The following is a 27267-nucleotide window of genomic DNA, read 5'->3' on the forward strand; positions in this document are numbered from 1 at the left end:
AGTATTTTACTTTAAAACACTCCACACAGGGAAAGTTTCTTTCCCTACATTTCCACTTACAAAAAAACCTACTGTTTTGAGTTGTGAGCAACAGTCACTTGATGAAAAGAACTGTATGAACATGGAATTCGCGGGCCTAATGACTTGGCAGCGCTCGCGAGTGTATCAGGGCGCCCTCAACAGTCAAATAGTGATAACTACTTTTGTTTCACAGAAAGTTTCACAGATATATCAATCACGGCGATCACTTCCGGTAATATTAGCATATTAACTATGTGTGTTGATCAGAAAAGGGCTGTCGTACTTATATAGCTGAAAAAAATCAAGAATTTTTTGGTCACGAAAAGAGTTGTACAAATTGGAGAACCAAAATCTTAGTATCATAAATAGTGTTAATGAAATGGTGAAATGAATTTTACGACTGCCATAATGAATGAAATGTACATGATAGGAAAACACAAATGTATCCGACGACTTACAGGGATTTATCGTGATTTGAACGACACTGATATGTGTTCAATCAGACCTAGGGCTTGGGTTAACGGTTCAATGCACGTGATATTTCCGAATCGAAAACCGAAGTCATTCGGAAGACCTCGGATGTAAACAAGACATAACAAGATGGCGGCCTCCTCGTTTACCCACGCTGCATCGATATACTCGCCGACAATCAGTGTTTATTGACGGTAGCAGTGGAAGACTAACACCAAGTTGTTCATGAGAATTGATGTCTACTCGTTAGAAGCAGTTTTTCCACAGTGAAATTGTGAGTATTGCTGCACTACAGCAGCCCGAGGTTTTGTATGGTATCATTACAACTTAATACAAGTCTTTGTTGTGGTTCCGCAAAAAGTGTGCAAAACCGGGTCCAACTAATTACTGCCGTCGACTGTCCGTCAGAAAATTAACCTTCCAATGACTGTAACTAGCCGATATCTTAGTAATATCTTAGTACTAAAGACTTCTACTCAAATAAAGCATTTACAGAATTGTAGTCCCAGATCACAAAACGTTGGTGTCGAATGAGTAGATACGATGATCGTATCATGACATGACTATCGTATTCGACTGATTACAGTGATTGGAACTGGAAGGTTATTTTCCAGACGGGCAATGGACGAGTAGTGACAGACAGTGCAGTGTTTAGAAGGACCGGAAACACTCACAGTTTAGCATGTCAACACAGCTTGTCGTGGGTAAGCCTAATTCAAGTACTACGGGCCACGTGCCGCGAGCCAAATTCCACGATTCGGGCTTCAACGGCGTCAAGTCCAATTATTCTTGACTGTGTCTGTTGGAATGATAAGTGTAAAAACGATTGTAAAATTGTGCTCCAAGTTTCATATCACTTTAAATGTTAATCAAAACACAGTGGAGTTTGTATTTCATAATATTTAGTAACCCCTCTTAATATCCATTTCTCACGATGTAGTTACAACACAACATTAAGCCCTTAAAGTTTGAATGCTGTATGTTCAATATGTTGACTTTTCAAATCTCAAGTTATACAATTTGTTTTATATGTCCTCTAAATAATTAGGGCTTTCATATTCCCTCTCATGTTGGCGATTCTTACACATTTCGGACCATGTATGCCTTTTTCGCACCAATTTTCAGTAAATCTTAACACAAGAGTTGACTGAATGCCAAGAAACACATCAAGAGATCATATGGACTGAAAATTACGAACATTACGAAGAAAAGCTAGTCTTTATGCGATATTCTGACGATAAAATATTACCTGCAAAACCAGCTTCACGATTCAAAGGAAAGTTGTGAGAGAATGGAGTTGTTATTTTCTCAACATTGGCAAATTTTATCATTTATCTGTCATCAGAAGCATCACTTCGGCAATCTTCAAATACAACGCTGAAGCTGACGCTGAGTAGCGTCATTTTCAGCGTCAGCTGGAAAGGTCACCCAAGGCTGAGATTGAGGATGTTGTGGCAAAGTTATCCGTATATCATTCAATTTGTAGATTGCAATGAACATCTGAGGAAATTGGAGGTTGGACAAAATACGCAGAGTTGCAAGTCATGGGTCTTTAAGGCTGTGATATTTGTTGTACTACAGGTGCTTTTGGGCTGTGATGTTATTGTGGTGGTATATTTATTCATGTGATACAGATCTATAAGGACAAACATGAACATACTAGAGTGAACTTGCTTGATTTATCATAAATTGTATTCGGGTACTTTGTTTGTTTGTGAAATTGTTTACTCTCCTACCAGAAAAAAGGACTGTTGTATGCCAAGGGAAATATGTTCAATCAGATATCATTCCTTATAAGGTGTAGTTTGTTTGTTTGTGACATTGTTTACTCTCCTACCAGAAAAAAGGACTGTGTATGCCAAGGGAAATATGTTCAATCAGATATCATTCCTTATAAGGTGTAGTTTGTTTGTTTGTGACATTGTTTACTCTCCTACCAGAAAAAAGTACTGTTTGTATGCCAAGGGAAATATGTTCAATCAGATATCATTCCTTATAAGGTGTAGTTTGTTTGTTTGTGGCATTGTTTACTCTCCTACCAGAAAAAAGGACTGTTTGTATGCCAAGGGAAATATGTTCAATCAGATATCATTCCTTATAAGGTGTAGTTTGTTTGTTTGTGACATTGTTTACTCTCCTACCAGAAAAAAGGACTGTTGTATGCCAAGGGAAATATGTTCAATCAGATATCATTCCTTATAAGGTGTAGTTTGTTTGTTTGTGGCATTGTTTACTCTCCTAAAAAAAGGACTGTTTGTATGCCAAGGGAAATCTGTTCAATCAGATATCATTCCTTATAAGGTGTAGTTTGTTTGTTTGTGAAATTGTTTACTCTCCTTCCAGAAAAAAGGATTGTTTGTATGCCAAGGGAAATATGTTCAATCAGAATTACAGTGAAATCAGCAAAATTAACTATTTTTCTTGAAAGTGAACATTGTTGACTGACTTTGATGATGAGTCCTTATTAAGGGCAATTTTTGGATAAAATTGTTGTTTTCATATGTTTTGAAAATAACATTATGTAATTGTTAGTCAGAGTTGTTCATTAAATGAATTATCTCAATGCTTCAACAGTCTAGAATATAATCTGTCGTTTTATGGCACTTAATTGTTCACAGAATCACACAAAACTCTTTGAAAGTTTGTTGTCTAACAAAGAGTTTAGGGTCAGTTCATAGAACTCTACAAGTTGTATTAAACATTTCTCAATATAGAACTATTGTTTGTTTTCTCTCCTGTAGGTTCATGAACTTCAAAGCAAAGTGCAAAATTTGGAGACAGTCAACTCCAGCACAAAGACGAGTACCAACAGTAGCAAACAGACCCAAGCCTCACAAGTCGCAGTCACACAAGGCGTTAGATCCCCGGCAGCAACGCCGACATCACGTCCCAATCAAATCAATCCAAGTACAGGAGAAATCAGTGCTTCCAGTAGCAATGCTCGTGGTGATTTACCCGTTGCCAAAGTCGAAGCGAGGCGGAAATTTAATGACAACAGGAAAGTGGCAGAGAACATGAACAATGCTTCAATGGACATAAGTTGTGGTGCTGTGGTATGTCATGTCCAAGGATGCATCATTCAACCCATAGCCATACAAGGTAAAGGACTGAGGCCAGTGAATGACCAGGGTAAGGGACAGACCATTGAATGACCAGGGGTAAGGGATGGGCCATTGAATGACCGGGGGTAAGGGAAAGGCAAGTGAATGACCAGGGGTAAGTGACAGGCCAGTGAATGACCATGGGTAAGTGATAGGCCATTGAATGACCGGGGGTAAGGCAGGGCTCGAAATTAGCTGTAGTCCCGCATCCACAGACTACCAACTTTTCCCTGGGGCTACCAAAACAAATGAAATGGTAGCCCACACGGACTACCAAAGCCTGGGACATGAAATCATTTAGTGGGCGACATGATGTTGATCGCTGACGCCACTACACATGCTATACCGACGCTCATACAGTCAACCCAGCTGGACACAGAAAGGACATGTCGAATTTGTTGCAACAAACTTTCAATAAAATATCATTTATATCTGAACTGATGTACTTGGATAACAGGCTCGAGAAATGATGGCCAATGAAAATTCATTTTCATATTTATTTAGTCACAATTTATCAATCACAATTAGACACAAAATTAGTCAAACTGCAAAGAAAAAGCTGTCGGGCCATCCACACATTTAGCTTTCCGAAGTGTACGAGATCATCCCATGATATGCTGGGGAAATATAGTTAAAATTGCCACGAAAGTATTAGGAACATGACTGTACCAAGTTGTCATCCTGAAATTCATAGCCTATCTATTTTTAGCCATGTTATGTTTACACGTGCTGAGTGAAAAGTCGTTGTCATTGCGAACATCAAAGCTCTGCGTATGTGTGAATAGGTCGTCAAACTTTGTGGCGTCACCGTCGTCCACTACACATGCTATACCGTTCTCCAAAGGCTTGATCTGCAGGTATTGATGTCAAATGACTAGAAAATTCACTCACTGGACAGAATCATGCAAAATAAATCGTTCATTGTGTAGATATAAATAAATATTCTTTACAAAAACCCTCTTCATTCATGCATGGGCTACCAGACCTTGTCGCTGGGCTACCAACTTCAGAAAATGGTAGCCCAATGGGACTACTAGGGTAAAAAGTTAATTTCGAGCCCTGTAAGGGACAGGCAAGTGAATGACCAGGGGTAAGGGACAGGCCAGTAAATGACCATGGGTAAGGGATTGGCCATTGAATGACCAGGGGTAAGGGACTAGACAGTGAATGACCAGGGGTAAGTGATAGGCCAGTAATGACCAGGGGTAAGGGACTAGACAGTGAATGACCAGGGGTAAGGGACAGGCCAGTAAATGACCATGGGTAAGTGATAGGCCATTGAATGACGGGGGTAAGGGACAGGCCAGTGAATGACCAGGGGTAAGGGACTAGACAGTGAATGACCAGGGGTAAGGGACAGGCCAGTAAATGACCTTGGGTAAGTGATAGGCCATTGAATGACCGGGGGTAAGGGACAGGCCAGTGAATGACCAGGGGTAAGGGACTGGACAGTGAATGACCAGGGGTAAGGGACAGGCCAGTGAATGACCAAGGGTAAGGGACAGGCCAGTGAATGACCAGGGGTAAGGGACATGCCAGTGAATGGCCAGGGATAGGGGACAGGTCAGTGAATGAGTCTTGAGTATTAAGAAGCAATGTTCATTGAGATGTAATAAATGAAAAGATATAAACTTGAATCTGAGTTATGCACACTGCTAAATTGTTTTACTGTAGCGCTACATATCAATGATATCATTCCCGAAAGGCTACAGATCAAGTCATGGTCTAAAGTCTCTTGTCATAGTGATTCAAAAGCAAGGAACAACCATTGCTTATTGCTTATTGCATAGGGAAAAGAGTGCATTGGGGTGTGAGTGACAAACCAATGAATGCTGGGAAGGGGGAGGTTGCAGATATAATAGGCAGTTTCTATCAGAAAGGAAAGTTAACCCCTCTAATAACTCATTTGAGGGTAGAAATGTTATACTTTATCTAAAATTTTGGAAAGGGACAAGGATATTTATGAACGAAGAGAAAATGTTCCAAGAAGTTTGGCACTACGTACATTTTTGTGAATGCTTTCATTGGTGAAGGACAGGTTTGTTTTGCACAGGGAGGGATTTCCCATCAAGCCTTCCACAGCTTTATGATTTCATTCAGTAGTCAGTCATGACCTTTTATATTCATGGGTATTGGAAAATATTATCAGATGAGTGTTCAGTGAGACACAAAACACATGTCACAGTTCCAATTTGATAAGTTAAGCTGCTTCTAACTGTGTATACAAAGCCATTATCAATGCCATGGTCATCACAGTGATACTGAACGTAAATTGTCTCATTATTTGCCTTTTCATTCCTCCAGTACAACAAGTTCAACAGCAAGAAGCTGTGACACGGAATTTACACTAGAAAGAGAGCAGAGACTGAAAGATTACATTTAGCAGTTGAAGAATGACCGTGCTGCAGTGCGGTTGACCACGTTGGAATTGGAAAGTGTACACATTGACCCATTGAGTCATGACATTGCAACACGTATCGATAGCCAGAGATTAGATTTGGAAAATGCTGTACTCATGAAGGAACTGAACGCTGTCAAGGTGAGTAAGCAGACTTCTTGTTCCCCTCTAGAGGGCGCGCTCTCACATTTTTTTGCACAGAGAGGGCTTCAGCCTGATCTGATAACACACTGAAACTTTACATCTTTCTTCAAATTCCTCAAGAAGGTATAGTTTCCTTTGCATGCCTACTGCAAGGGATGCGTTCCATCATCTATCAAGTTTATTTCCCTTTCACCCTGTCTCCTTGTACACTCATTAATGTAAACAATTGACTTGGGTCAAACCATTATACTTAAGGTATTATGTGCCTCGAAAGTGAAAGACTTAAACTTTTGCTCAAACTTTCCTCAATGAAACTTTCAACCTTTCTCTCTCCAGATCAAGAACAAAAATCTAGGATCATCATCAAATTTTTGTACTAGAGAAACAAATAACCTAACATTTATTGATTTTTCAAATTCAAAATGGCTGCCATCCCTGTGTTAACTCTATGGAGAAAAATAATTTGTTTGATTTTTGTAAAAGTAAGACAGTGAAAAGTTCACTTCCTCCTAGAGCTTGAAAATGAACCCTGACAAGTGGTAGATCGGAGGAGATATTGTAAAAGTTTGAAAGTCTGGGTATCTGTCCCGAATATGAAATGTGTTGACCTGAAGTCCTGAACAGTCATACAAAGATTATGAAAAGATGATATTAAAACATGTTTGTGAATTTCTTGATATCTTGCCAGGAAGAGAAAGCTGAGCCGAAAGCACAAAACTACCTCTTAGAAAAAGAAAAGAAAGCGATAGAATTGAAGCTGAGTACCAGGGAAGCCCAGGAACAGGCGTATCTCTTGCACATTGAACATCTGAAATCTGAGGTCAAGGTCAAAGAGCAGAGCCAAGCAAGAATGAAGGGTGATACCACTATTGAAAAGGTAAGATAGCTTGTCATCAGACTCAAAAAAGTCTTTGTGATTGTAAAATCTTGATCAGGTTGTTGGAAACAAGGGATGTAATTGTATCAGTTCACACTAACGCAGTTACAATGTCTGGAGACCATAATTTTCTAATCCAGTGTACATTTTAAACTATCAGGCATTCAGGAAATCTCATATATGTTATTTCCATCACAGGATGGTTCAAGCCCTGGTGCTATGAAGGTAACTCCCTCCATGACCCTAGCTGAACTAAGCAACTATGAACTCGGCGATATCGAGTCTGATCCCAACATGCCGCAGGATTTGGCCAAGGCACACAAATGTGAAAAACGACTAAAGCTAAGGGTACAAGAACTGGTGGCAACACTGGAAAAGTTACAGAAGAACTCTGAAGAGCTGAGACACCAACAATCGGCAGCATTTGTATCAGATTTGAACGGGCAAATAGGTATGCTGTTATCACTAATTCCAAGTCATGTCAGTGTTCTTTTGTCAATTTTAAAAATGATATGTTCAAAATTTTCAACAAACTTTAAAATATTTTAAATACGGTACATGTGTCAAAGAGAAATATATTAAAAAAAATGAGCAACCCTAACAAAATCTACAAGGACAAATTGGTGTAAAACACAAAATGTACAAAACTTTTTTTTTTCGAGAGATTTGTATCGTTTATAAATTTCTATTCTAACAAAGCTACAATCATAATCTGAGCAATAGGCAGGCATTACAGCTACCATCATACTCTATTTCAGTAAAAAGCTGAAAGATAGGGGCATGAAATGTGGGTTTTTTCATTCTACAGGAAAACTCCATTAAATTGAAGTATTAATTTTGCATATTCAGGATGACAATGATATCAATCTTACACTTAGTGAATTTGAATGAAGCAGTAATCATAATTTTTTTTAATTTCTCACTAGCAATTATGAGATTATTACCAAAATACTGCTTTAATAGTATGCTAGATGACATCATAGCACCTGATATGCAGTAAACTGATGTAATCAGTGATGTAATCAGTGATACAATCAGTGATGTCATCAGTGTTGTCACCATGCATGCAACACAGTATTTTCACAATAACCTTATAATTCTATATTGTACATTTGCCTCCAAAACCCATCTCGGCAATTGTCTAAAACCGTCAAAGGATAACTAACACAGGTACCTAAGCATATAAAAGACACTGTGCTTCTTGTACTTTGAAGCTGTCAGTGTAATGGTAAAAGCATTCTGAAAAATGTTTTCAATAAATTCTGTTGTTCTTGATGACAGACATAAATAATGATTCATACCCTAGAAGCATGAAATTTCTCAACTCTCGCGCTACACGAGAGGATACAAATCTCGTGAGATATGAGGACTATACCACAGCTATAACTACTTATTTCATCAATGTCAAAATTCTTTATCTTTTCATTGATTGATGTAAAACACATTCTGATACATTTTATTGTGATGTTATCACTGTACAAACACTTTAATGCAGTGGTGTAATGTATCAGTTACAACCACCCTGCATGGTACATCATCTGTCAGTGCTATACCAGTAGGGCGGTCCAGCCTGTCACTATCACTATCAATACGACAAACAAACTTACCACTACTCTCAAACTTTAAAACACTACAAGGGTTACTGAGGCTACCAGTAGTAACATAGACATATTTATCAGCGTCAATGGCTATTCCCCTTGGGAATCTCATCTGACCATCCCCAACCTGACAATTAAAGGAATACAAATACTGATCATTTGCTTTGAATACCTGGATACGCTTGTTGTCGTGGTCTGCTACAAATACCATTCCATTACTGCTATAACTATACCCCAGGGGCCATTGAATTGCCCTTTACTGCTACCTCGCGAGCCAAATGATCTAAGATATTTGCCATATGTGTATAAACCCTGACACATTGCTCACCCCAGTCTGTCACATAGACAGCGCTATCTACAGGACTTATGCCAATACCATGTGGATCTTTCAACTCATTTTGTCCAAAGACTCGTTTGTCACATCCATTTGTATCACTGGCAACTACTATATTCAAGCGGCTATCTAAATTATAGTATGTATTATCACTTGATATAGCAATATCACAAGGAATGAATGGAATCTTCGCCTTTTTGAATCTAAAGATTTTCTTAAATTTTCCATCTCTGGTTGTTATCTGCCACCTATTATTGCCCCTATCAGCAGTAACAATGTCTTTGTCTTTGTTTATGGCCACACCATAGGGATATCTGTATTGTCCCTCAGCTCTTCCTGGACTGCCAATAGTCTTCACCAATCCTTTGATGACAGGTATGATGACAGGACAGCCTGGTATTGGTTGATCTCCTATTGTTATGGTAACTTGATATTTTCCATCCAATTGTCCAGCCACTGAAACTCTGTGAGTACCATCTCTGTTATCGGCTATGTTGATGTCTTCCCATGAATCATCAGGGTTCTTACCTTGGCTTTCACTTGTTGTTTTGGGATGACTTGGTTTCCTGTGGAATCTCTGGTTGTGATCAGCAGGTCTGCTGAGTCACCTTTCAAGAGTTGTTTTGGGATGTTTTCAACTGTACACTTTGACATACACACATCAGATTTCAGTATTCCAAGAATTCCATGCTCACAGAATTCATGTGGTGTGAATATGAAATCATCATGGTCAGTTTTTGCTTCAGTTTCCATGGTAATAAGTTGCTTGATACGAGTGCCAACATCATCCTTTGTGGAGAGAAGTTGAGCAGCATTCCCATGATGCATCAGTGTCTTTATGTAACTGCATGCATTCTTAATGTTACCATGTTTTAATTCCATCTCATCGATATCAACAGCTACTCTTTTAATTTTCATTTTGTAATTGTCGTTTAGTTCATCTATCAGTCTCTGCTCTTCTGTCTTAATTTTCTGGATGATTTCTTCTGCTTTCATTCTCACCTTCCCTTCTTCTCTGCTACATTTTTCCGTAAGATGCACATGCATCTTCTTAGAAAGGGTTTTATTCTTTTCAGCTTCCTGTTCTTTCACTTTCAGTTTGTCAACCATGGCTTTCAATTCTGTAAGATACTCATCTGCTGCATCTTTCAAGTCTTGTGTACATGTTCTGGTATGCGATGTTTGACTACGGTGCAGTCTGTACAGACAGGTACCTGACAGGTTTCACAGTAGAATTTGACCTCATTCTTTGTGTGAACATTGCAATAATCCACTACTTGTAATGTTCTGTACTGGTTGACTTTGCTGTTTCATATTCTGCAATGGTAATGAGTTCATGTGTCTGTGTGATCGGGAGATTTCTGTGAGCCTTGACACAGCTATTACAAAGATAATGTCTGCACTCCATACACCAATGATTGGCTGTATTCTCTTGGCAAGCTTTACACTTTATCTCAGTCTCCTGCATATAAGACTCCAGTCGTTGCTTGAATATCTCAATCAGATTGCTCATAAAGAAGTTGCCTTTTAACGCTGGCAATCCTCCAACAGGAAGCTGATATTGCTGTCGACATTCTGGACAGTTTAGAGATCCAGTCTTCTCAAGCAGTGTGACTAAACACTGCTCACAGAATGTATGCAGACATGGTAGAATTTTAGGAGACTTGAACTGCTCCAGACAGATGGTACAACACAGGAAATCTTCACCGATTTCTTCTAAATTTTATTTCCAGAAGCAGCAGCCATTGTGCATTGGTGACGTGAAAGTAAACCAACTAAGGACAGGTAGCTATAGCGCTAGCAAACAAAGGCCCCTCAACATGATATAAAGATGCGATTCATGGTGTCATGTGATCTATGAACCTATGTGATAGTATATGCAAATTTCATATCAACATGTGCACTAACTTAGACTTAGAGAGTGCTCGATGACCTTCTCCCTGATCAGACGATGCTTTGATCGCTGTATTGAATACTCTTTGTGACAATAGTGGTGCAGTCGAAAAGGTGGCCCTGTATAGAGCTGTTGTTGTGGACCAAAAGCTGAACCTTTTTATACAATCATGGGCTTAGCTCTGCGTGGCAGGGCTTTGTGTTCACAGGCGTTCTGTTTTGTAGGTAGTTTGTAAAAGTGTAGTTTATGCTCCGTTCCGACGTTCTCTTCCGTAGCCTTATCAGGCTACAGAACAGAACGTCCCGAACATAGCTTAATTACACCAAGCTACACTGGCTACAGAACAGACAAGACTTGTTGACAAGTATATGGGCCTGTAGTGTTTAGTTTTAGACTAATTTAGACTAATTGCACATCAAAATCCACAATTTAGACTACCCGGTAATTGCTCAAGTAAGTTAATGCATGGGTGTTTGTACCCATCAAGCCCAAAAGTGAGAAAATGATCAATTATCTTTAAAAACCATCGGATTTGATTGATATTTGGCCTAATTATTGGAATTATTAAAGTCTTTAAAAAAATGTCTGCCTAAATCTTGACGAGTTGAGTCACGTGACCAAATCTGATATTTTCCCGCCAAACTTTACGTCTTTATTAATTTAATATTCCAACCGTAAGCCGTTAAATTTTCTTGATTTTCTTTGCACTTTTGGAAACAACATCTATCATATTCTTTCAAAAATACATGGCACTCATGAAACTCTATCTATACTTCTTTCTGTTATTCAAAATATTCATGTAAAACGTCAAAAATATTGTATTTGTTTTTTTTTTTGTGAAGAAATGTTATTCAAAATTCAATAATTTTGCATCTGCCACTAGTTCTAACACAAGTTCCCATCCCATTTTACATTAATTTGTCATAATATTTTAAATATTTTGATGTTTAGCGGTTGGAATATTCAGTTATTTGCAATATACAATTTTGGCGGGAAAATAACAGATTATGGTCACGTGACCTGACTTAGGTAATATATTATGGTAAATTTCAACTTAATCAAATGCGAAACATATTTTTGGCAATTTTCACAATTTTCTGACCAGGTCTGATTAAAAAGTATGTTCAAACTGATTTTACATGTATGTAAGCCTATGCCCATGCATTAACATACCTGAGTGCACATCAACTTAACATAGAAACAGGTAGACATCGTAAAATGGGAGCAGAAAAACGTCTCTGCCCATGTTGCAAGAGTAACAAAATAGAAGACGAAATGCACTGTCTACTCAAATGCCCATTATATAACAGAGAAACCATTCTGTCACATTTCATGACTTTAATCTCGAAAAAATCTAAACGTGTGATTTGTCGTAAAAACAAACTTGAGCCTCGTAACAGGGCAGAAGCTGCAACTGTTAATGATTTCTGCAATATTTCTATGCAATATAACAACTAGTTTCTTGCTATCTCCCTACAGCATGCTCAAACACACAATATTTAGTTTGTCGACAAAGCCTGTATATATAAATATAAATATGTATTTGGTGATAATTTAATTGGAGTCCAGACTGACAGTCAGTTGTCAGTGATACAAATGCATGGTACACATACATAGGCTGTGATAGCAAGCTGAATACTGGACAATTCAACATGCTGTAGGGAGTAGAACAAGAACGCAGTTGTAAAACTGAACAAAAATATTGCCAAAATTATCAAAGTTAATACAGCTACTGCCTACTGGTAGTGTCACTGTCAACCCACTGAAAGGATGGGAAAGGGATTCACTCCACTTTGAAAAAGAAATTCCCTGTTTTCACATAATATGGCAAGATGTTGAAAATGGCAGGAAATTTAAAATGAACAAAAATCTTTTCAATTTCTTGCCTTTTCTGCCACAAGCAAATGTTGAGGCAAAGATTATAACTATATCATTCAATTTGTAAATTGCAATGAATATCTGAGGAAATTAGAGGTACCTTAAGGTTGGACAAAATTCACAGAGTTGCAGTTCATGAGCCTTTAAGGCTGTGATATTTGTTGTACTTGTGGAAGCATCTTACAGTGAAATCAGCAAAATTTAGCATACTGACAATTTTTGTTGAAATTAAACATTAAAAACTCAAATTGATGATGTTTGGTGTTGTGTGATGGGGCCAGGGAAGAAAGAGAAAGTGCAGTATACACTGTACTTTTGGACTGTGATTTTGTTGTGGTGGTGAATTTATTTATGTTCTACAGATCTCTCAGCACAAACATGAATGTACCAGAGTGAACTTGCTTGATTTGTAAATTGAAGTCTGTTACTTTGTTTGTTTGTGAAATTGTTTACTCTCCTACCAGAAAAAGGACTGTTTGTATGCCAAGGGAAATATGTTTAATCAGATATCATTCCTTATAAGGTGTAGTTTGTTTGTTTGTGAAATTGTTTACTCTCCTACCAGAAAAAAGGACTGTTTGTATGCCAAGGGAAATATGTTTAATCAGATATCATTCCTTATAAGGTGTAGTTGTTTGTTTGTTGACATTGTTTACTCTCCTACCAGAAAAAAGGACTTTGTATGCCAAGGGAAATATGCTCAATCAGATATCATTCCTTATAAGGTGTAGTTGTTTGTCTGTGACATTGTTTATTCTCCTACCAGAAAAAGGACTGTTTGTATGCCAAGGGAAATATGTTTAATCAGATATCATTCCTTATAAGGTGTAGTTTGTTTGTTTGTGAAATTGTTTACTCTCCTACCAGAAAAAAGGACTGTTTGTATGCCAAGGGAAATATGTTCAATCAGATATCATTCCTTATAAGGTGTAGTTTGTTTGTTTGTGAAATTGTTTACTCTCCTACCAGAAAAAGGACTGTTTGTATGCCAAGGGAAATATTTTCAATCAGATATCATTCCTTATAAGGTGTAGTTTGTTTGTTTGTGAAATTGTTTACTCTCCTACCAGAAAAAGGACTGTTTGTATGCCAAGGGAAATATGTTCAATCAGATATCATTCCTTATAAGGTGTAGTTTGTTTGTTTGTGACATTGTTTACTCTCCTACCAGAAAAAAGGACTTTTTATGCCAAGGGAAATATGTTCAATCAGATATCATTCCTTATAAGGTGTAGTTTGTTTGTTTGTGAAATTGTTTACTCTCCTACCAGAAAAAAGGACTGTTTGTATGCCAAGGGAAATATGTTCAATCAGATATCATTCCTTATAAGGTGTAATTTGTTTGTTTGTGACATTGTTTACTGTCCTTCCAGAAAAAAAGGACTTTTTATGCCAAGGAAAATATGTTCAATCAGATATCATTCCTTAGTACACGTCAAAACAAAATTACAGTGAAATCAGCAAAATTTACAATTATTCTTGAAAGTGAACATTGTGGACTGACTTTGACAATGAATCCTTATTAAGGGCAATTTTTGGATAAAATTGTTCTTTTCATATGTTTTGAAAATAATATTATTTAATCGTAAGTGTTGTTCATTAAATGAATTATCCCAATGCTTCAACAGTCTAGAATATAATCTGTCGTTTTATGGCACTTAATTGTTCACAGAATCACACAAAACTCTTTGAAAGTTTATGTTGTCTAACAGAGAGTTTAGGGTCAGTTCATAGAACTCTACAAGTTGTATTAAACATTCTCAATATAGAATTATTGTTTGTTTTCTCTCCTGTAGGTTTGTGAACTTCAAAGCAAAGTGCAAAATTTGGAGACAGTCAACTCCAGCACAAAGACGAGTACCAACAGTAGCAAACAGACCCAAGCATCACAAGTCGCAGCCACGCAGGGCGTTAGATCCCCGGCAGCGACGCCGACATCACGTCCCAATCAAATCAATCCAAGTACAGGAGAAATCAGTGCTTCCAGTAGCGATGCTCGCGGTGATTTACCCGTTGCCAAAGTCGAAGCGAGGGGGAAGTTTAATGACAACAGGAAAGTGGCAGAGAACATGACCAATGCTTCAACAGATGGACATAAGTTGTGGTGCTGTGGTATGTCATGTCCCAGGATGCATCATTCAACCCATAGCCATACAAGGTAAAGGACTGAGGCCAGTGAATGACCAGGGTAAGGGACAGACCATTGAATGACCAGGGGTAAGGGATGGGCCATTGAATGACCGGGGGTAAGGGAAAGGCAAGTGAATGACCAGGGGTAAGTGACAGGCTAGTGAATGACCATGGGTAAGTGATAGGCCATTGAATGACCATGGGGTAAGGGACAGGCCAGTGAATGACCAGGGGCAAGGGACAGGACAGTGAATGACCAAGGGTAAGGGACAGGCCAGTGAATGACCAGGGATAAGGGACAGGTCAGTGAATGAGTCTGGAGTATTAAAAAGCAATTTTAATTGAGATGTAATAAATGAAAAGATATAAACTTGAATCGGAGTCATGCACACTGCTAAATTGTTTTGCTGTAGCGCTACATATCAATGATATCATTCCCGAAAGGCTACAGATCAAGTCATGGTCTAAAGTCTCTTCTCATAGTGATTCAAAAGTAAGGGACAACCATTGCTTATTGCTTATTGCATAGGGAAAAAAAGTGCATTGGGGTGTGAGTGACAAACCAATGAATGCTGGGGAGTGGGAGGGGGAGGGGGTTGCAGATATAATAGGAAAGTTAACCCCTCTAATAACTCATTTGAGGGTAGAAATGTTATACTTTATCTAAAATTTTGAAAAGGGGCAAGGATATTTATGAAATAGGGAAATGTTCCAAGATGTGTGGCACTACATTTTTGTGAATGCTTTCATTGGTGAAGGACAGGTTTGTTTTGCACAGGGAGGGATTTCCCATGAAGCAGAGTTAATTCTAGGACGCGCCATTGCGCAATTTGCGCAAAAAAATCTCGATTGGCCCTCATTTCACACTATGGCGCGCCACCGAGGGCGCAACATTCTCTGGATAAGTTCACCCAAAGTTCACACAGCTCATGCTTGCAGTGCTTCCGCGCTGAATTCTGGGCCCCACGCATATCACCACCTGAGTCATAGTGCAAGATATTCAGTTACCCATCTACCTTTGTAATATAAAGACACAGTACAGCATATAGGGTAGCGCTAAGTAAGCTGGGTAGAGTGGACTGATGTACGGTCCATGGTACATTGGAGCCGTGTGCATAACCATGTGGCCGTTGCTTGCACACAGCGGCAGTGGCCGCCGTAATGGCGAAACGCCAACGGCTACTGCTAGACTTTTTATCGCCAGTTGTGGGTGAAACCCCTGCAGCAAACAAAGACGATGTGGCGGGCCCTTCAATTGAATCGTCGGCGACGTCTACTGTTGACGCAGACGACAGCCACAGCAAGGAAAGCGTTCATGATGGGCCAGGATCGACTCGTCGCCCTCAGGTATGGATTGATATTTAAATATTCTGGACATTTAATAGCGTTCCTCGTGCGTTGGTTAGTTGCAGCTCTCATCAACGATTGAATTTTCCAGCAACATAGTTTTGAAATTTGAAAGTAATATGCAATATTATAATGGATGGCTATGTGACTGCTGAATTGAACTGTGTAGATGAAGAAACTGGAATCTTTTGTAGAATCGAACGGACTTGTAAATGCCATGTGACGATATTGAATCGAAATTTTCATGTGCCGAGTAAAGATGATAGAATTTGTTTTGTAATCTGAGAGAATGAAACAGAGGGTGAAATTGTGTCGAACATTGCCAAAAGAAAGTATGGTTTAAAAGATTTATAAAAAAGCCAGGAGGGGATAGAAGAATCTGATAGAGTATGCCTCTCTGTCCTCAGGGCCTGAAAATTACGCTGGTCCGAGGTCCCGGACCAGTGATATTTTATCCCGGACCAGTATAAAATTACCCCTAAAAGTCCGCGGACCAGTACAAACGGGAGCCAATTTATTTTGCAAGGGAGTTTCCAGTGTTTTTCGCAGATTGTGTTCTAGTGTCTTTTGACACAAAATTTGAAACTACGTCCCCCAAAATACGGGAGTTTACGGGGACGCACTAAAATCGGGCCTAGAATTTCACCGAAACCCAAGAGTCCATTCAATTGTGAGACTACGTCTTCTAGCTACAAAATTACAATAATTGTTGCTTCTTTTCAGTCAATCAAACATTAGTCTATTTCTTTCATCACAACGTAAACTCTAAACAGTGTCTAAAGGAAAATCAGTTACTCTGTTAAAGTCTGCGATTCATGATAATGAGCAAGGCGATGTACGTCCACCAGCCACTGCACTGGGCCCTGGACTGGACAAATGCTGGGCCACGTACTCATCTTACATGTAAAATGTAACGTGGTAAAAACCAGACCAGAGCATCACCTAAAAATATCAGCAACCCCAAAATTGTGTGAAAATATTGTATTTCTGTCTATCAAAGTAGTATTTTGCAGTAAATTTCTCTGGAAAGAGTCTCATTATAACTTTCTGATCGTCCGTAGCAAGCAAGCTTCAGAATTTAGAAGGTCACCATGCTGAATTCCTTATATAGTCAAGACCCCCTAGCTCCATTGTAGCTGACCTTAACAAGAACCGCCTAGCTTGTCAAAACAGCGTTATGGCAATTTGCTATTGCTATCAAAGGAAAAAGAAGTTCCTCTCAGATATTTTGTGCTTTCAACCTATTTTTTGCAATTTAAATGGAAAAGAATCAACCGCTGGGGAATTATAAAAATGAAGTGAACTTTATGGCAATAGTAAAAACAAAAATGTTAAGTGTTTGTACAAGAACTTGAGAAATCTAGCAAGTAAATGTTTATGCAGTGTGTCTGTATTACAAAGATTGACAGTTTTTGCTGTATATAAAATAATCGCAATCATACCAATCCATAATCAAATGACAGGAGGTCAGAATTCGTAAGACAATAGTTGTAAACATAGACACAAAACAGCACAGAACAGACAGTAAATAGACGGTACACAAACAAAGCCATATTCATGAAAGAAAGATACTTGGACCTCTGGCCAGAAGACCAAGAAGTGAAATTCCAAGCAAATCTGATAGAAATGCATATATAACATGAGTACAAGAAATGAATCATTCTTGTATTGTTATGCAAATTTTTGAGGACCAGTGGATTTTACTTTGGGACCAGTGAAAAAAACAGGTCACTGGTCCTGGGACCAGTGGGAAAAAAGGGAAATTTTCAGGCCCTGGTCCTGCATATTTGAATTTTAGAAGCGTACGGGAACTTTGCAATTTTGAATGCCTTTTGTGAGAGAAACCAAGTCGAATTACTCAATGAATTACTTGTCACCGATTATGATGCTGGCTGATAAGTATTGTGTCACATGTTGCCAGATAGTCGTTTCTTGTGAAAATATTGAAAGTTATATGATGTCTGTGTTTGAATGATGATGTTGTTGTCAATTGTCGTAGGTCATTGGTTATGTATATCCAACAAACTCTGGTCAAAATTCGTTCATATTAGTGAATATTTTTATTAAAGTACTCTTTTCTTTCCATCCAACAGTAAATAGTGAAGATGATGATGAGCTCTGTGTTTCCCTTTTCAGGAGAGATGGCTGTCCATGTGGCACTGGCTCTACTTCGAAAATAATGGGATGTTTTGTAGAATCTGTGTAGAAGGAAAAAGAAAAAACCCTTTTACCAGTGAGACAGGTTGTCAAATTTTAAGACCTCAACTTTAACAAGACATGCTTATAGTAAAGAACACCAGAGTTGTATCAAGGAGCTACAGCTAAAGAAAGACTTTCAACGTGCTTCGTCAAATGCAGCAGAACAACTCGTACAGTCGGATTCTGCAAATTTCCTGGCAGCAGTTGCAGCATTTAGGACTGTGTACTGGCTCTGTAAAGAAAATATTGCTACACTGAAATATAAATCTCTTCTGAACTTCTTAAGACTTCAGGGCTGTGAAAGTCTGTCTAATTTGCAACATGGAAAGAATGCAACCTATGAGTCCCAAACAGCTGCTGATGAAATTATCGATACCCTGGCTGAGGTCTTGTCAAATGATCTAAAATGATCTGTCTATTCTTTGTGATGAAACCACTGACATTTCTGTGGAGAAAAAGCTTGTAATTTATGTGAAGTTGATAGACAATATTTCATTCCAACCAGAGACTCACTTTTATGACAATGTAGTCATACCAGATGGTAGAGCAGCAACAATTATAGATAGTGTTAAGGAACACTTCTTTGATAAAAATAATGTCAGCATTGATAAAATGGCTGGTCTTGGGTCCGATGGGGCCAGTGTGATGACAGGCAAGGTGGGGGGTGTAACAGGTCTCCTACAGCAAAAAAATCCTAGAATAGTAAATATTCATTGTATAGCACACAGATTGGCTTTATGCACTGCACAAGCTGCTTCAAAAGTTGAATATCTGCAACATTATGAGGAAATCTTAAGTAATGTATATCATTATTTTAAGTATTCATCTGTTAGAACAGCTTCTTTGAAATCTATCCAAGATGTACTTGATGCTCCACAGCTGAAATATAGAGAAATATTTCATGTTAGATGGTTTTCATTTTATGCGGCCTTGTCTGCCATTTATCGCACTTGGTCCTCATTGGTTGTCTATTTTGAAAGCAGAGGAAATGCTGACCCTAAAGCTAAGGGTATACTTAAAAACATTACCACATATGACTTTGTAGCCACAACATACCTCATGATGGATATCATACCAATATTGACCCAGTTATCAATGCTATTCCAGAAGCAAGATCTTGATCTTGCCCTTGTCCAACCAGCTGTCAGTCAAGCTATAAGTGATATCAACACTTTGAAAACTGATGATGGTGCACATGTGCAGGCACTAAGCAAATCATTATTCTCTGATGATACAGGCAAAACTTCTTTGGATGGTCATGTCCTGTTATATTTCACTGAGGCTAAGAAAAATCACTTCAAAACAAAAATCAGAGAGTTGTTTTGTAATGAAGTAATAAAAAATTTGGAAACAAGATTCCCAGAAGAAAGTTCAAATATGATATCAGTGTTTGCAGTTCTTGGTATGAGACCACTGTCATTTGTCGATAATAAAGCTGAATGGGGAAATGACAGAATTGAAACCCTTATTAAAAAATATGGTGATGAAGTTACTGTCAAGGACGGTTCAAAGAAACCACCTCATATTGATGCAGGTGCAACACGGAGGGAATGGGTCATTGTTAAGGATCTTGTTTTGCAAGAATACCCTAGAATGAAACTAATTGAACTGTGGAAAATTATCCACACATATCACAGTGACAGCTTTCCTAATCTCTTGACTTTGGCTAGCATTGCTAGTGTGCTGCCTGTATAGACTGCTGATTGTGAGAGGGGATTTTCTGCTCAGAACAACACCAAAACTGCATCTAGAAATTATATAGGTTATCTGGGGAGAAATTAAGCAAATTATTGAAAATCTCCATTAATGGTCCAACATTTGAAAGGTTTCCTTTTGATGTGGCTGTGAAGCTATGGAAAGAAAAGAGAGAAAGATGTATGTTCAGTAACAGAAATGATAACTGAGCAGAGAATACCCTCTCATAATCAACCACCATGCATCATGTCAACAGACAATGCAGTGTTCTGGAGTAGAGATAACAAAAAATACCTTAGAGTTGTGACCATCTTCAAAAAGGTTCTGCTGTACTTGCACCATGTAAAAAGCTGTATTATTATGGGGAATTGTTCTGGAGTTAAAGGAAGAGGAATATGAGAGTGAGGAGTGTTTTGTGAGAAAAGTTCTGTATTATGTCAAAGTTGAAGTAATTGATGAAGCGTTTTGGAGTTCAAACACTTGAACAAAAAAATACACCATTAAAGTGATGATCATTTTGGATGAGCATCCATACATCATCATGCAATGTATTGGTAGATAAAGTGTCGTGGAGTTAAATAAAATACATGAAAAATACTTACCTTAGAGTAGTGACCATCTTGAAGAGCAACATTTTTAGCTGGACAAATATCCTTTTCTTGACTTGACAGACTACGTTTTCATAAAACAAATCAGGGTTTGACCTGTATATTGATGATGGCCCCCATTTCCTAAAATGGCCCCCTTGGGACAGGAGTAGGGGCCCGCAGTGGCCCCCTGTTTTGACATCCTAGAATGAACACTGATCAAGCGTTCCACAGCTTTATGATTTCATTCAGTAGTCAGTCATGACCTTGTATATTCATGGGTATGGAAAATATTATCAGATGAGTGTTCAGTGAGACACAAAACACATGTCTCAGTTCCAATTTAATAAGTTAAGCTGCTTCTAACTGTGTATACAAAGCCATTATCAATGCCATGGTCATCACAGTGATACTGAACGTAAATTGTCTCATTATTTGCCTTTTCATTTCTCCAGTACAACAAGTTCAACAGCAAGTAGCTGTGACACGGAATTTACACTAGAAAGAGAGCAGAGACTGAAAGATTACATCCAGCAGTTGAAGAATGACCGTGCTGCAGTGCGGTTGACCACGTTGGAATTGGAAAGTGTACACATTGACCCATTGAGTCATGACATTGCAACACGTATCGATAGCCAGAGATTAGATTTGGAAAATGCTGTACTCATGAAGGAACTGAACGCTGTCAAGGTGAGTAAGCAGACTTCTTGTTCCCCTCTAGAGGGCGCGCTCTCACATTTTTTTGCACAGAGAGGGCTTCAGCCTGATCTGATAACACACTGAAACTTTACATCTTTCTTCAAATTCCTCAAGAAGGTACAGTTTCCTTTCCATGCCTACTGCAAGGGATGCGTTCCATCATCTATCAAGTTTATTTCCCTTTCACCCTGTCTCCTTGTACACTCATTAATGTAAACAATTGACTTGGGTCAAACCATTATACTTAAGGTATTATGTGCCTCGAAAGTGAAAGACTTAAACTTTTGCTCAAACTTTCCTCAATGAAACTTTCACCCTTTCTCTCTCCAAATCAAGAACAAAAATCTAGAGTCATCATCAAACTTTTGTACTAGAGAAACAAATAATCTAACATTTATTGATATTTCAAATCAAAATGGCTGCCATCCCTGTGTTAACTCTATGGAGAAAAATAATTTGTTTGATTTTTGTAAAAAGTAAGACAGTGAAAAGTTCACTTCCTCCAAGAGCTTGAAAATGAACCCTGACAAGTGGTAGATCGGAGGAGATATTGTAAAAGTTTGAAAGTCTGGGTATCTGTCCCGAATATGAAATGTGTTGACCTGAAGTCCTGAACAGTCATACAAAGATTATGAAAAGATGATATTAAAACATGTTTGTGAATTTCTTGATATCTTGCCAGGAAGAGAAAGCTGAGCCGAAAGCACAAAACTACCTCTTAGAAAAAGAAAAGAAAGCGATAGAATTGAAGCTGAGTACCAGGGAAGCCCAGGAACAGGCGTATCTCTTGCACATTGAAATCTGAAATCTGAGGTCAAGGTCAAAGAGCAGAGGCAAGCAAGAATGAAGGTTGATACCACTATTGAAAAGGTAAGATAGCTTGTCATCGGGCCCAAAAAAGGCTTTGTGATTGTAAAATCTTGATCAGGTTGTTGGAAACAAGGGATGTTTAATTGTATCAGGTTTACACTAACACAGTTACAATGTCTGGAGACCATAATTTTCTAATCCAGTGTACAGTTAAACTATCTGGTGTTCAGGAAATCTCATATATGTTATTCCTATCACAGGATGATTCAAGTCCTGGTGCTACGAAGGCAACTCCCTCCATGACCTTAGCTGAACTCAGCAACTATGAACTCAGCGATATTGAGTCTGATCCCATCATGCCGCGGGATTCTGCCGAGGCACACAAACGTGAAAAACGACTAAAGCTAAGGGTACAAGAACTGGTGGCAACACTGGAAAAATTACAGAAGAACTCAGAGCTGAGACACCAACAATCAGCGGAATTTGTATCAGATTTGAAACGGGCAAATAGGTATGCTGTTATCACTGACTCCAAGTCATGTTTGACCCTTAATTTAAAAATTAAGGGTCAAACAAATACTTTTGTACTGTTTTAATAAAAATAAAATCATTTGTTGAGCAACTCTAACATAATCTGCAGGGAAACATTGGTGTAAAACACAAAATGTTTGAAAATTCTTTTTAGAGTGGTTCTGTCTGTTGCTACTCCGCTAGGTGACTGGATGCCGTATGTTGTGAGTTCTAACCCTGATTGAAGACACCATATTATATATATGGTTTATAAATTTGTATTCTAACAAACCTGCAACCATTATCTTAGCTACTGGCAGACGTAACAGCATCAAACTCCACTTCAGTGAAAAGCTGAAAGATAGGAATATTAGGTTTTGGGTTTTGTCATCGTCTAAGAAAGCTCCATTTAACTGAAGCATCAACTTTGCACATCCAGGATGACAGTGATATCAATTTTACACTTACTGAATTTGAACTGAGCAGTAATCATAATTCCTTTTGAAATTTCTCACTACCAATTATGAGATTATTACCAAAATATCGCCCTCTATGCAGAATGATGTTATTGCACCTGATATGCAGCAGAGGACCATGTACGGCACTGATGTCATCAGTGATGTCATCAGTGATGTCATCAGTGATGTCATCATGCATACAACACATGTACAGCACTGATGTCATCAGTGATGTCATCACTGATGTCAGTGATGTCAATCACTGATGTCATCAGTGATGTCATCAGTGATGTCATCAGTGATGTCATCATGCATACAACACATGTACAGCACTGATGTCATCATTCATGCTCTGCGGTATTTTTAGCTCATATTCGGTTTTGTATATAAATACCAAAAAGAGCTTATATGATGAGTCGGTGGCATCTGTATGTCTGTATATTTGTGGGTATGTATGTGCGGATGTATGTCCGTCACACACAAAGGCTCCCATACTGCCAGAGCTACCATCTCAGTATTTGGTGTACAGGTATATGTAGAAGTTGAGATGTGAATTTGTTGAAATGAACACGTCAGTGCCAAAAATGTGCAAATGAGGTAAGAAAAAGTGAAATCTGCAAATGTGCAGGAGTGATGGAATGCTAGTAAGAAACAGGCAACTCCACTGATCTTGAATCATTTCGTGTCATTGTTTATGAACTGTTACATATTAACAGACCTGCTGAAACCATAGACCAGTAGGGGGGGGAAAGACCGTCTAAGAGGGACTTGTTTCTGCTGTGCATGTTGCTACAGTTGACCTCCAGTACCTAAAGTTTCAGACCTTAATTACTTTTGTCATTCTTGTTTTTCTGGTTTAATATTTCTTGTTGTTTTTCTGGTTGTACTGTGCAGAAATCATTGTCATAACATCAACGTAGAATTTACCTCCACTGAACAGATAGAAACAACATTTATTGTCGATCATTGGTAACCCATACTGGTATATACCAATTCTGATCAAATTTGAGCAACACCGTATAATTGCGGTATTTTCATAATATCTTATCATTCTACGCTGTACATATGCCACTAAAACATGTCTTTGCAAGTGTCTAAAACCGTCAAAGAGTAAAACACAGGTAACTAAGCATATAAAAGACACTGTGCTTCTTGTGCTTTATACGCCTATGCCGGCGTCAGATTGTCTAATAGGGAAATCTACTTATTAGATTACAATTTCAATGGCAAACAAAAGGCTATGATCAATACTCCTCTTATTGACTTAAACAAAGTTGATCCTGGAGATGAAGTCCCTGGCCTTTAAAGCTACCAATGTTACAGTGAAAGCATTCTGCACAATGTTTTCAATGCACACAGAATTCTGTTGTTCTTGGTGACAGACATATAATAATGGTAAATATTTATTTATGGTTCTGTGTTTTTTGTAGTGCATTAGTGACAGCTTATGAAAAAGCCAAGAAAAAACACCAAAGTCGACTGAAGAAGTTGGAAGCTCAGATGATGGCGATGGTTGAGAGACATGAAACACAGGTATAATAAGAAATGAGTTTAACGTAAATCTGATAGGCTCCTTGAAAAGATATGGTTATCATTGGAATACAGTAATGTCATTTCATATTGTAATTCAAAATTGGACAGAAGAAAAAGTAAAAGAACACATAATTATACTTAGGAAATCAATGAGCTATGTCAAGTCCAAGATGCAGTTCAGTTTGTACAACTCATTTATAGAATTCGCTGTTAGGTATGCTTTACACACAAGGCAAAAAAATACTTGATATGCGTTCAGCATATTTATGAAAATTAAGTATGCAAATCTAGAAATATTTACTCCTTATCAATGTTGAATTTTCATGATGCGTACTCAGATCATTTATTTTGTAAATGATGTGCAACCAAAGTCATAAGAAAAATTTTTCACTTTTTCCTTCACAGTTGAGAATGTTAAAACAGAGGATTGCATTACTGGAAGAAGAGAATGCCACATGTGCCAGGCCGCCTCACAATGAGACATCGTTATGACAACCAATGAGGACACTATCACCATGACAACTCTATTTACGTCATCACCAAAGCATTATCTGTTTACAAGACTCATTTTCAAAACTTTATTGGAAAAGGTGCATCGTTATGGCAACCACTTCTTCCATAATTTGATGTACATAAATATGACTCTGAACTTTCAACTTTGACCTAACAATCTGACCCATGAGGTCTGTTCTGCTATGTGGATAGTCTTTGAACCACTGACCTGGTCAAGATCATCACGGGAGAAGAGCTGCCACAATTTTCACCAAGGATGATTGAAAAATTTATCGACTTTGCTTTCGGAAAACATTACGTACGACAACTGTGAGAACATGATGGCCAAGTCGTCTAAGATGTAAAAAGCTGGTTCATTGACTTCAGTTAACAGAGACTGAACAATGAAGATTTCAGGTTTGATAACTTTTATATAGAACTGCCATTTCTCTGGAAGAATGTTAACCACACAGAAAAATTGCTGTGACTTTATCGTTGTTACGTTCCAAAGCATTTGCTCACTTTAAAAAAATGACATTTCAAGGCAAATCTCTACAGAGAGAAAGTCATTCACACCAGAGTGATCTGAATCCAAGAATAATTTGCCGAGAAAGCTGATTGGTCAGTCAGAGTGGTGTCAAAGCTGATTGGTCGATTTGTCAAAATTAAGCAATTTGCCAATTGGTCAACACAATCAGTGATGTCACTAACTGAATACCGTTAGTGAGGAAATAGACTTCATTATCAATCAGATGATATCAAGAAAATGTGTTTTTCTGTTTGCGCAATTCAGCTAAAAGGCCAGCAGCTGATTGGCTGTGGGAAAGTCAGAAGCTGATTGGCTGTGGCAAGGCAAGACAGCTGCTGATTGGTTGTTCAACCAGTGTCATTTCAGTAGAATGTAAATACAATTCAGTGTGGTGCAATCTTTCCTAGTATCACAGTTCTGTGATTGGCTTCCCCTTCCACTATTTATTTACCAGTTTAGATTCTAAATGTCTCAAACTTTATGTTCATCAGAAATTATACATTTGCATAGAAGTTCTACTTAAAACAAACAGGCATATGGAATAAGAGTTAATTTAGTTCTGACAATTTTGGTGCTTCCAAGCAGGGCTAAATTTGCTGAACATGTGTCTTTCCCTGCTGACATGAACAGCGCCACCTATTGATGTCATGTAGAGCGCCATCTAGAGTTGGAACGGAACTGCCAACAAACTTTTGTAGATAAAACAATCTCAGTATATGTAAAGCATGAAAAACTGAGTTTTGGAATTTTCAAAATATGCAATCATTATAAAAACTTTTTAAGTATGCAATTTAAATCATGCATCCTCTTTTGTGTATGTATTTCCTTTCATTTCTTCTACAGTGTAAATTATTTGTTATAAAGATTAAAATGAAAAAACAGAGTATCCATACAAAAATCAAATGTGTATGGTTGTCTTCTTCCCAAATACTGGTGTTGGGTTGTGTTCGCTCTCTCTCTCTCCCTCTCTCTCTCTCTCTCTCTCTCTCTCTCTCTCTCTCTCTCTCTCTTTCATTCTTTCTGAGATAAGAATGCACCTTAAAACCAAATAGTTGTAAACTTTCACTCAAATGGAGAAAAAATGTCATTATCAATTTCCAGATACAGATGAATTCAAAAGTTTCATTTTCTCCAACAGTTTCAAAACACATCCTTATGAACAGCAGACCAGCAATGAGAAAATTTCTGAGTTCTAAAATGTGTCTGCAAGACACAACCTATGTATCTGTGTATTTTCTGTCTAATACAATCTATCTTTATCAACAATCAACTGAGAACTCTCTTCACTGTCACACAAAAATGAAGGAAGATGTTTGATTTTTTCAATCTTTGCAAATGTAAAAAAGCCATGCTACTGATCGGACGTATCATGTTTGGTCCCAGAATCCCATAATTTTGCCATGTTTCAGGCGTTCATTGTCTGTGAATCTTCCATATAATGTCTGTGAATATATAGTGACTAAACTTGAGTCGAAAATAAACTAGAAAATGTTCTGGTTTTTGTCAGAGATAACGCATGTGTTTCAAAATGTGTTCACTGTACGACCATTTGACCCCTCTTT

At 38.1% G+C, this 27267-nt stretch overlaps 1 protein-coding gene across 4 annotated transcripts; it reads left to right on the top strand.

The window, feature by feature from the left end:
* Positions 1-507: 507 nt before the first annotated feature.
* LOC139123479 (colorectal mutant cancer protein-like) lies at positions 508-26602 on the top strand. 4 transcript variants are annotated; one of them, XM_070689639.1, is made up of 7 exons: positions 593-766; positions 3234-3621; positions 5898-6132; positions 6824-7012; positions 22444-22694; positions 24582-24684; positions 25090-26602. In XM_070689639.1, exons 3-7 carry the CDS (start codon positions 6109-6111, stop codon positions 25174-25176), a joined length of 654 nt encoding a protein of 217 aa, XP_070545740.1. In that variant the 5' UTR covers positions 593-766; positions 3234-3621; positions 5898-6108; the 3' UTR covers positions 25177-26602. The 4 variants fall into 4 exon arrangements, with proteins under 4 accessions (XP_070545742.1, XP_070545739.1, XP_070545740.1 ...); XM_070689640.1 differs by having other exon boundaries at positions 3234-3591; XM_070689641.1 differs by lacking the exons at positions 22444-22694; positions 24582-24684; positions 25090-26602 and adding exons at positions 7211-7463; positions 9253-9404 and having other exon boundaries at positions 508-766.
* The last annotated feature ends 665 nt before the right edge of the window (positions 26603-27267 follow it).

Source organism: Ptychodera flava, assembly GCF_041260155.1.
Source record: "Ptychodera flava strain L36383 chromosome 23 unlocalized genomic scaffold, AS_Pfla_20210202 Scaffold_23__1_contigs__length_28996876_pilon, whole genome shotgun sequence".
In the NCBI taxonomy this organism is placed as follows: domain Eukaryota; kingdom Metazoa; phylum Hemichordata; class Enteropneusta; family Ptychoderidae; genus Ptychodera; species Ptychodera flava.

Excerpts from the sequence above, each read along its gene's own strand:
- LOC139123479 (XM_070689638.1), top strand. The coding sequence starts at position 14,786 with ATGACCAATGCTTCAACAGATGGACATAAGTTGTGGTGCTGTGGTATG. Across the intron at positions 14,875-21,129 it reads TCAACCCATAGCCATACAAG|TACAACAAGTTCAACAGCAA; the intron begins GTAAAGGACTGA and ends TCATTTCTCCAG. Across the intron at positions 24,685-25,089 it reads TTGAGAGACATGAAACACAG|TTGAGAATGTTAAAACAGAG; the intron begins GTATAATAAGAA and ends TTTCCTTCACAG.